This window comes from Zosterops lateralis, assembly GCF_965231275.1.
Source record: "Zosterops lateralis genome assembly, chromosome: 6".
NCBI lineage: Eukaryota > Metazoa > Chordata > Aves > Passeriformes > Zosteropidae > Zosterops > Zosterops lateralis.
The window spans coordinates 39,757,348-39,767,616 of NC_139761.1; the positions used below are offsets into that span (position 1 = coordinate 39,757,348).

General features: G+C 44.0%; 1 protein-coding gene across 2 annotated transcripts; it reads right to left on the reverse strand.

The window, feature by feature from the left end:
* Positions 1-46: 46 nt before the first annotated feature.
* RAPSN (receptor associated protein of the synapse) lies at positions 47-10,269 on the reverse strand (the record flags this gene model as incomplete). Of its 2 annotated transcripts, none has more annotated exons than XM_083863773.1 (8): positions 9,755-10,269; positions 7,019-7,198; positions 5,587-5,745; positions 4,504-4,602; positions 4,284-4,406; positions 1,640-1,693; positions 859-1,058; positions 47-119 (listed from the first exon to the last, which is right to left on the reverse strand). In XM_083863773.1, the coding sequence occupies exons 1-8, from the start codon at positions 9,968-9,970 to the stop codon at positions 47-49; spliced, it is 1,104 nt and encodes a 367-aa protein (XP_083719899.1). In that variant the 5' UTR covers positions 9,971-10,269. The 2 variants fall into 2 exon arrangements, with proteins under 2 accessions (XP_083719899.1, XP_083719898.1); XM_083863772.1 differs by having other exon boundaries at positions 6,860-7,198.

Genomic DNA, 10,269 nt, shown 5'->3' on the forward strand with positions numbered 1-10,269 from the left:
CGGCTCCCTCAGTGGCTCCCTCAGTCCCCGGCCGGGCCGCGGGCGCTCAGACGTAGCCGGGCTTCACCGACAGGCGGCGGCAGTTGGGGCAGCCGCGGGTCCCGTCGGTCTGGAGGCACCTGCAAAGGAAGGAGGTGGGGTTGGGGGGGCTCTGCCGCGGCCCGAGGACCCCCAGGGCGGCCCCACGGCCACTGGACACCGCAGAGCTGTTCCCCTGGGGCTCCCGCCGAGGGCAGAGACTGGACCTCTTTCCCATCCCTTCCAGGGAGGCACTTAGGCAGATTCCTCTAGTCCACAGAGCTCATCGGGCATCTCTCACTGCCTAGTGGTTTGATCCTAATTCTGGTGTCAGTGTGAGACTTTGTTATTAAATGCTTAGTTTTCGGATCATTGTGTTTTGTAACACTCGTGTTTCTTCTACAGTAAAATGGTGATAGAGCTAACTTCTTTCATGGTAGTAGCATTGTAACAGGCTGAACGACTTGTTCACCTCTGTGTGCCAAGGGAGAGAGTGAGGGGATTTAGGAAACTGCTCCTGGGAGCGAAGAACTGATTGCCCAGGAGGAACCAAATAAGAATCTGTGAACTGGGCTGGCCACCTACAAAGCGAGGACATCAGTGAATAATCATTTGGAGGACAAGTAGGATGTGATAGATATGATGGCTAAATCTCACCCTCCAAGGCTGCGAGACTCTTAGAACTGCAACGGGATCCTGCAAGGCAGGATCAAGACAAAGGTAAGCAGGTAATCAAAACAAAGACCTGGGAAACAGCTGCATAGGACTACTCTGGGTATAAGCAGCTCTTTCCTATGACTAATGTCATGACAATGATATTTAGTACTTCCAGCTAATTACTTCAAATGGAAGAAGTGGGAGCAAGGTAGTGCCTGGAGCTGGTTGTTCTTCTCCCCAATGGACTCTCCACACATGCCACAGTACAGCTCCATCTCCTCCACACATTCGTGGAACTTCACGACGTGGTCACGCAGTTCTCGGTGCTGCTCCTTTGTGCGGTAGATCCTTTCACACAGGCAGTGGAGCTTCAGCAGGCCCAGCTGCGTGTGAAGGACAGAAACATACAACAAGTGAACAACAGGGTGAAGACAGACCAGAAACAGGAGTGGGAGTGCCACAGCCCTATCCACCAGCTGGAGAAACATCAGCAGGTCTCAACAGTTCCTCCCATTAACCCTCCTCCTCTGTGTCACAAAAGGTAACACCAGGTTGGAGACACTTGGAAGCTCTTCCACTCATGGTTTCCCTGAGCTACCCGTGACATAGAGTATTTAATTTTCCTTTGCCTCCAGCCAGCACACAGTTCAGCAGCTGCTCAGGGCAAAAATGTTTTTCAGGAAGAGACCTCTAGTTCTCTGCCTGTTTTACACCCCATTTTCGCTGCTTCCCATTCCCCTTTGCCTGTCTTATTGTGACTCCTCAGTCACTTTTCTGACTTGCAAACTGATGCAACTGCCCACAGCCAAACACTTCATGACAAAGCAAATCCCAAGCACTCACTGGTTAATAGGAATGCTAATGAGCAACACAAGCCTGGATACTTGATACTTCAATGTTTGACATCTGATATTGCCTCATACAAGACTATGAAGAGTGCTGAAAAGAAGCTGCAGGATCCTACCTTGTTCCCTAGTCCCTCTGCTAGCTCCTGTGCCTTTTCAATGCTTTCCAGAGCCTGTGAATTGAGAGCATTGGTTGTTATTTCTCAGTCAAATATATAAAAAGCAGGTTTGTATGAATATCCTATGAGAATTATTTTAAAAAAATAGGTAAAGAAGAACAGAGTAAAATTTGGATTAACAAGCATCTCTGCAACTCTAGAGAATCAAGAAAGCTTTTTTGGGAGGGCAGATTTCCCTCCCTTCCCAAAGTCCATGAGAAGAGGTTGGTTTCTGAAAGACCACAAGTAATGCAAGAGCTACATTTCTGTTGCAGACATTCAGTGTCAGTGTTGGCAGAGGCTGGTCCCCAAGCAGAGAGAATACAGACTCATTTAAACTCAGCCCCACATGCTCATTTGGGACTGGGATGGAGCACAAGCAAAGCAAGTCTTGTTCCCATCCTACCTTGCAGGCTCAATAATCGTTGGGCAATTCCAATTTCACTTGCACCAGAGGTGAGGAAAGGGATCACCAGCACCAATACACCACACTCAGCCATTTTTTCCCTGCTGTTCATACATCCACCTCGCCTTACTTACACATAGTGTGATGTAGGAGTGTTCTGCTATCCATTTTCTTTTTAAAGCTGAAGGAAATATTTAGCATAGCAGCTGTCATACCAAATGTGTCCCTACTTTCCCCTAGATGTCACAGTGTTCCTTTCTGTTCTGATAATTAGTCTCTCTTTTCCAGAACTATTGAGATCTGCTTCCTATTTGTCCAAGGGGAAGAAGAGGTCCCCCTTGTGATGCATGTTATAAAATTTCTACCCTATAATTTGGTGTTACTGCTACTGTAGGGGGAGAGTACCAGATGAGATGCAAAAATGCACTGTGAATGCAGAGGAGATGGCATTAGGCTTGTGGTGGCAGCAACAGACTAGGGTAAGGAAATGGAAGGAGAGGAAAGCGGGAACTGAAGGCCAGCAGGGAGAACATCACTGAGAACTGTGCTTAGGCAGACTGAGTGTGTACTGGAAAGTCCTGAAATTATTGACTGTGACTTAGAATCAAAGTGAAATGTGTGGGGTAGGGTGAAATGTGTCTAGGGGACAGTTTGTCTTGGACAGGAATATGAGACTACACAAGAATGAAGGCAAGCAAGCTCTGAACAGCCTGGGAGGATCTGGAATAGCATTGATTACATTACACATAAATGAAATGGACTAACTAGCCAAAGAGACTGGGAAAATGGAGGAAGCTTGGACAAAACCAGGGAATCTGCAAGTAGAAAGCAAATTAGCAAATTACTTTATTAAGCAACTGATATAGGGATAAGCAGCATAAGAAATGGAAACTGGACCTGTCCAGTTGAAGAACAGGCTTGGGTGAATATTTAGGGATGTCACATCTAAGGAGGCCACATTTGGTCAACAGATATAAGGTCCCTGACCCAGCAGGGCAGAATTCCCTCTAATGCCTGGGACAGATTACAAGATTCCTCCACTTGCTTCTTTTGTGGGATATGGTGAGACTGGAATTCTGTGCAAAGTCCTCATCATGTTCTCACAAGTGAGAGCTGCTTGATATCAGAGGCTGACAGTGGCTCGAGATAGCATCAGTGAATGTAAGGGTTTGATGAGTGCTCTGAATGTTCTCTCCTGCAGAGGCCCACCTGCTGTGTCCGGTCCCATACTTTGGACATGGAGCAAACTTTTTAAGTCCACAGTTTCTTCTTCCATTGTTAACAAACATTGTGTTTACTTACTGAGATTGCACAGGATGTCTCACCCAACTGATGCCCTAATGGAGGTGCTCGGATGCTGACAGCACCCTGAACTTGTCTATTCTGACATATACTGGAAGTACTCATGTCTGGGATGCTTCATTTGAGCTAAAATTCTTGGTGTCTCAGTATGAGTGATAAGAGTGAATCTTCATCAGATTTAGACTCAATCAGCATCTTGATGTGGCACTGTGCAGGTACTCCAGGTTCAGAGCTAGTTCAGGGCTAACCTTAGAACATTTCATTCTGTGGCCAAGTAATGTTCCTGCCATGCAATGTGCTGCATCTAGTGAAGTCTGGACTTTAACACACATACAGACCTCTTAAGTATTTTCAAAATAAGTAACTTCACCTACTTGTTCTATATGGACTGGTTGTCTATCCCCAAATAAGTTCCTGCTCTCATTCATTCCTCTGTTTCACATCAGAGTTTATAGACCGTCAAAGTTTCTCCAGGAATTTTATGCCACATTTGCCGACAAAGCACATGGTGGAGCTGTAGAGCTGTCTAAACATCATTAGCACATCAACGGGCTTAGTCATATAACTAAAAAGTAGGCAGGGGATCTATTTCAGAGCATAAGGCTTCCTTCCTCCAGTGCTGGTTTCTCAGCATAGAGCTTAAAAGTCATCAGGATTGACTAATGAGGCAATTCTGTAATTTAGCGGTCTGACTCAGAATGGATGTTCCTACTGTCAGTGACAAATTCCTGGCTGAGAGGGACCATTCAGAGAAATAGAACTCTACAAGCAACAGGCCCTGTGGTAGAACCAAGGGGGTACAAGTCGCTTCTGAACTGTACCCTCACCAAAGTGCAGTACAAGACTGTGCTCTAATCTTGTCCTACAAACTTCTGTAGAAACAAGTTTGTAACTGACCTTGTCCAGCTCCTTTTGAATCATCCAGCACTTAGTCACTCCTAGCAGCACCTGGATCAGGCCCAGGCGGTTTCCAATCTCTGTCATGATGCTCATGGAAGAATCATACCGAGGGAAGGCTGTCTGCAGAAGCAGGGAGGAAAAAACATGTTTTGCTATGAGCTGCTTTTCATGCCCTCTTTCGATTGCCTCTATCCTTCCTGGCAGGAAAGAGCTGTACCTGCACATCTCTGCGACTGCGATGGATATCTGCAAAGCAGAGCAGACACAGTGCTTGCAGCGGCCGGTCACCATGCTGCAGGGCAATCTTCATGGACTCCTGAAAGAAAGAAGGTCAGTAAAAGAGCTTGTTCCTGGTTCAACACAGCAAGGCTGGGACTCTGCGCTCTGGCCACTGAAAGACCAGCTCCATAGAAGTGGCACCATCTGTTGGGAAAGATGAGACAGGAAAAGCTTACAAATATGATTGCCTGGCAAGAAATACTAAAAATATAAAACCTGTGAGTGAAATAGAAATAAAAGCCAGCTTTGAGATGTAATCATGGCAGGCAAGAAGATGGTGATTAGCTGGGAGAAGGGTTAAGTGATAACAAACAATGGGACACTAAGGGACCTGAAGGTGTAGCCCCACTCCCTGATACCTGCCAAAGTATCAGGGAAAAGTTAGCAAAGAAGATAGCCTTTAGAGTTTAGAATACAGAGTGATATGGTAATATAGCAGTTCTCATAGGCTGTATGCAAAATTTGTAGGTTTTGTATCTCGTGCCGGTTGGTCACTGTAAATTAGAATATTCAACACAAAAGGAGACATAATGTATTGTAACAAGGTCTTCACTCTCTTACTTCACCTCTCTTACCTTGCTCACCTGCTTTACCCCTGCCACCCCTCTTACCTCTCTCACCTCTTACCCTCCTGCTCTGTCTCTCTCCCTCTCTCTTTGGGGCCTCCCTTCAGCCAAGGCTGGTGGCTGGAGGCAAGGCCCTGTTTACCCACGACCCTTGCAATAAAAACACGTGTTCTCTCAAGAATGTCTCAGGTCTGCAGAGTTCCCTCTCCCTGCTGTCCACAGATGCTCGTACAACCATCTTTTAAGGCAAGGAAAATCTTTTTCACCTGTTCCTAACCAAGGGCCATTCATAGACTCAAATTTTGAAGCTCCCTGGGCTACAGAAACCAGAGCTCTAGGATTGGAAGGCAGCAGGAAGATCTACAGCCCAGTGTGAATGGCAGGGTATCCCTCTTGCCATGGCAGGATCCCCTGGCAGAGCCCCCCACAGCTCTGTGGCTCCTGTCCCCCCATACCTCACAGCAATCCATGGCGTCTGCCAGGCGCCCCAGCTTCCGATAGGCCACGGCCATGTGGTACTGGCTCATGGCACGGTACTTCAGGCTCCAGCCCTTCCCGTAATCATTCACCAGCTCGGCAGCTTTACATGGGAAAAACAAGGCTTTCTCATAGTCCTGTAAGGCAGACAAGCACACAGACAGCAGTCACAGCAGAAATAAAGCAAAAAGGAGAGAAGAAAAAACCACAGCTATTTTTTTTTTTACTAACACTGCAACACCTACCAGATTTCTATACATCTTTAAACTCGTTAGCTTAAAGTTAATGCCATTAACTTTATTCTGCAGGAACCATTTACCCTTCTCTAAAAGCAAAGGCTGAAAACTTTCTCTGCTCTCACATCATCTCTACTTGTAACATCTACATGGAGCCTTCATTTTCTCCATACAGTGAGTTGGCATCTCCAAAAAGCTCATTATCCATCATTGCAGGAAAGAGGAACTAAGACTTGTGGCCTCATCAAATTCACAATAAATAATAATACATTTTAATTTTTAAACTTTTTTTTCATTAAAAATATGTTAAAAATAAATCTTATTTTACAATAATTATGTAAAACTTATCTAAATATCGAAAAGCATTCTAAAATAAGTTGTATGAGACTGCAGAAGTGAAAAAGTCCTAATTTTTTTAAATTCTCCACAATGCACAAAGGAAACAATAACTTCTCAAATTTCCTTTCTCTCTTCTTATTTCACACCTGAAAAGTATTCAGCATAAAGTTATTTTCTTCATTTTTGGTCACCACACTTCATGTGATGAGTCTTCTATGAGTGAAGAAATCAAAACTTTGTGAGAAAAACCCATTTTTTGCTGTTTGTACCAGAAGTTAGAACTGGCAAATCAGCCCCGTGCTCAGTCCCTGCCTGGTTTTACCTACAGCTGCTTGCTGGCAGCTATTTGCCTACAATAGTGGTAGAAACAGAGAATCCATGAGTTTTGGCTGCCAGCCCTGTGTCTCTGATGTGATCTTTTTTGAAGCTGAGTTTGATCTTTTCAATACACATATTCACAGCTGCTTCTGCTGTGCTGTATAAACATGACACCGATCCTCCCATCCTTACTGTGGAGGAGAGCACTCCATTTGGATTTTACACAGGGATTTTAGCTTACCATGCTCTCTCAGTACCTCACTTCCTATAGGAAAGACAAAGGCTGAAATTCACGCGATTTCCAACGCTTCCCTGAATCTGTGGGACAATCATCCTTCTGTCCCTTAGGTTACTGTACCTTTATCTGCGTGTAGAAGTTGCCAAGGCTGCAGCAGACTCGACATTCCAGCATCTTGTCATCATTGTTGTGTGCATAGCGTAAAGCTTTCTCAAAGCACTCCAAAGCCTTCTGGAAAATGCTGAGGCCCAAGAAGGCATTGCCCATGCTGAGGCTCACCTGGCCATTCAGCTGCACGCTCACAGTGGTACCCTGCATGTTCAGGCACGTCTTACAGTAAGAGATTGTTTTCTGGAATTCACAGAGTTTCTCATTGCTGCGAGCCAGGTTTAGGTAGCTCTCTGTAAGGAAATCTGGATCTTCCAGCTCCCGTGCTGTGTCAGTCTGTACCACTGCAAACTTTAAGTAGAGAAGATAGTGTTTATAAAAGTGTGTAGTTTATTTAAATACAGCTCAAGCACCCACAGAGTAGCACCCTGTACTGGAGAAGAGGCTTATCTCTGAGCAGGGCAGACAAGGCCATCAGCACATGGAGAAGCATCATATGCACTGAGCAGTTACCTGGTGGTTTAAAAGGCCTATGAAGAAACCTCTCCCTCTTTTACACAGTTTCTGGGCAGGGTAGGTGAACTAGGCTGGGGGAAATGGCTGTTAAAGGGGAAAATAGCTGATAAAATGGCTGTAAAGAGAAGCTGGTAAAGCAGGAAACATCTGACACAATGCAGTTCTGTTTTCTTTCACTCAGTGTAATGTATCCCACTTTCTCTGGAATTCCTAAGCTTGAAGTACTCTATTAATAGAAGAAAGTGCACTACTTCTTTAAGGAATTTTTTACTAATAAATTGCAGTCTTGATCCTGACAGTTTTAGTTATATAACCTCCAGGATTTGTTGCATACTGTTCTCTTAAATGAAGTCTCTTTCAAGCTGCAAACTCTTCTAAGCAGTAACATATTTGATGAAGCAAGCATCCTGCTGGCTTGAATTAGTATCAGTAGAAAGGTAAATAGCAATTTTCATTAGACATTATCAGTTAGGATTATGGATGGCAAATTCCAAGGGAATCAATTATTACCTTTTTGTATAGTGGCTATACATAATAATTTAGGCTACTAGAACATTTTACATTCTTTGCAAACAAACAAACCAATCAACCCAAACAAAACCCCCAGACATCACCAACCATAAATTGTGTATGTTGGATTTGAACCATAAATTGTGTATGTTGTGTTTGTAAATATCTTCTCAGTTTCCATTACAGTTTAGGAAAGCTGCTATGTGGACTCAGTGATGTGCACTAGCTCATGCTTCTCCACATTCCCTTAACTTTGCTCAAGTTCTTCAGTATTTCCTGATTGCCACAGCCTTTCTTAGTGCAAAGTAATTCTTTCCTCTCCAAAAGAGATTGAGCACCACAATCCTTCTTAAATCACTTTTTATTTCATGCCTTTAATTCTGACCCTTTTTCTCGTGATAGTTCCTCTCTTAATGGCTTATTGCTAAAGTTCTCCTTTCTCTATCCTTTGTCCAGTTGCTGTGTAAAATCTTTAGTTTGCCTGAAGCCATTTTTCCTTCCTAGTACTGTGAAAAACTAATTCACCTACTCTGATCCCACTTTCTGTTCTCTTCTAAGGTAAGGAATTATGTTTGAGTATACTAAGCTCACTCTTTTTTTTTTTTTTTTTTTTTTTTTTTTTTTTTTCCCATGAAGTCCTCAGTATTTCCTTCAGGTGGCTACATCTTACCTTTTTTTCTTCTTTCTTCCCCAATCAGTCTGTTGTTTTAGCCAGCACTTAATTTCACACCACTTAACAGAATTGTTTGTCTTCAAATTTTTTCCAAGTGTATTAATACCTCTCCTTTCTTCTTCATCCTAAATATTTGGTTTCAATATAGGGCTTTGACATGTGCGTGGGTTTACCAGTAAAATGTTCCCCTCTCCCCCTTCCAATTCCAAACAGAGCTACCAAATACTTCTCACTGAGATGTAGACACCCCTTCCATGTTTTGTTCTAAATGCTGAATGATAGCCTAGCAAGAGGCAACGCAAAACATCAAGACAAGAATATCAAAACCCTTTAGTAAGACCCTATTTCAGGCTGGGATAGTTTCTTAAGACTATTAAAACACTCTATTGCCTTGTCTTACAGATTCTTGAGTTGCTCTCCCAAATGCTGCCTGCTGCTCTCTGTACACATCCTCTTACTTCTCAGATCCACACACCAGGTTCTTTTTGTTCATTTGATTAAACTGTTTATCCTCACACACTTGAAATGTAAGTTCAGCTGCTTTTTACCACTCTTCCATCAAATCCCATATTCTTTCTTCTATACTGTTCTGAAAACTGGAAGCTGCTCTCCGACATCACCTGTGAGACATCTGGGATGTGTCAATTACCTCACCAAAACAGCATCTTCTTTTCCCTCTTAATCAGCCCCCTGGCAAACAAATAATTTAATTAACCCCCTCCCAATAGAACATTTATATTAGATATCAGCCAGAAGCTGAACAAGATAACAGACATATCTCCACAAGATCCATACTTATTCTACAGAATCCATTTGGATTTCTCCTTTTATGCTGACATAGACACTGTAAACAACTTGTAGTGGACAAAGGCTCTGTTCTCATACCTTTTCCTGAAGCCTGATAAATGGTGTGCCTGCATATGGGAAATAATCAAGAAAGGTTTCCATGAATAACTAGAATAACTAGAGAACTTAACCCAGGAATCTTGAGGAACCGGACCCAGTGAAAAATCATTTCTGTGTTTCTTGTGGGCTGGAACTCTTGGTGAGCACAGTGATTACAGCAGCCCAGAACATGTGCTCAATAGCTGGTATTTTCTGGTACACACAAAATACTCCCCCCGCCCCCCACTTCAGGTTCTGATCTCCAGCCACGTTCCATCGTGGGTGTGACACAATGGCATGCATTCATCTCCAGTGCACCTTACCTTCAGCATGTCTTTGTATCTGCCCATCTCTGCATGAGCAGTGATGAGGCAACCCAAAACACGAAACCTGCCAGCAGGATCCGCAGACTTCTCCAAAACCCTCATCCAGACTCGCAGGGCCTTTTCGGTCTGATTAGACTGGTAAAGATGAAGTCCTTTCTCTATCTGTTGCTTTGTCTGGTCCTGACCCATCTCCCATGGATTAAAAAGCCTCATACACTAACCTCTAAGGATAGCAAAAAGGACGTGCTTACAAGAGAACACAACGTAAAATGCCCCACTAGAAGAGGGCGGGTTGTGTGCTCAGAGGGCCCAGAGCCGTAAAAGCCCAGCCATGTCAGGGGGCTGGAGCTGTGGTAGGCAATGGCAAGAAGTGGTTGTTCAGCACTGAAGGCAGAATCCCGAATCCACTAGGCAAACATCTTGCTTACTAGGGCTCCATCAGTGCATTCATCTGTCCAATCCGGTAAACAAAGAGGAAAAGCACGACGGGGAGAGAAAGAGAAAAATCTCAA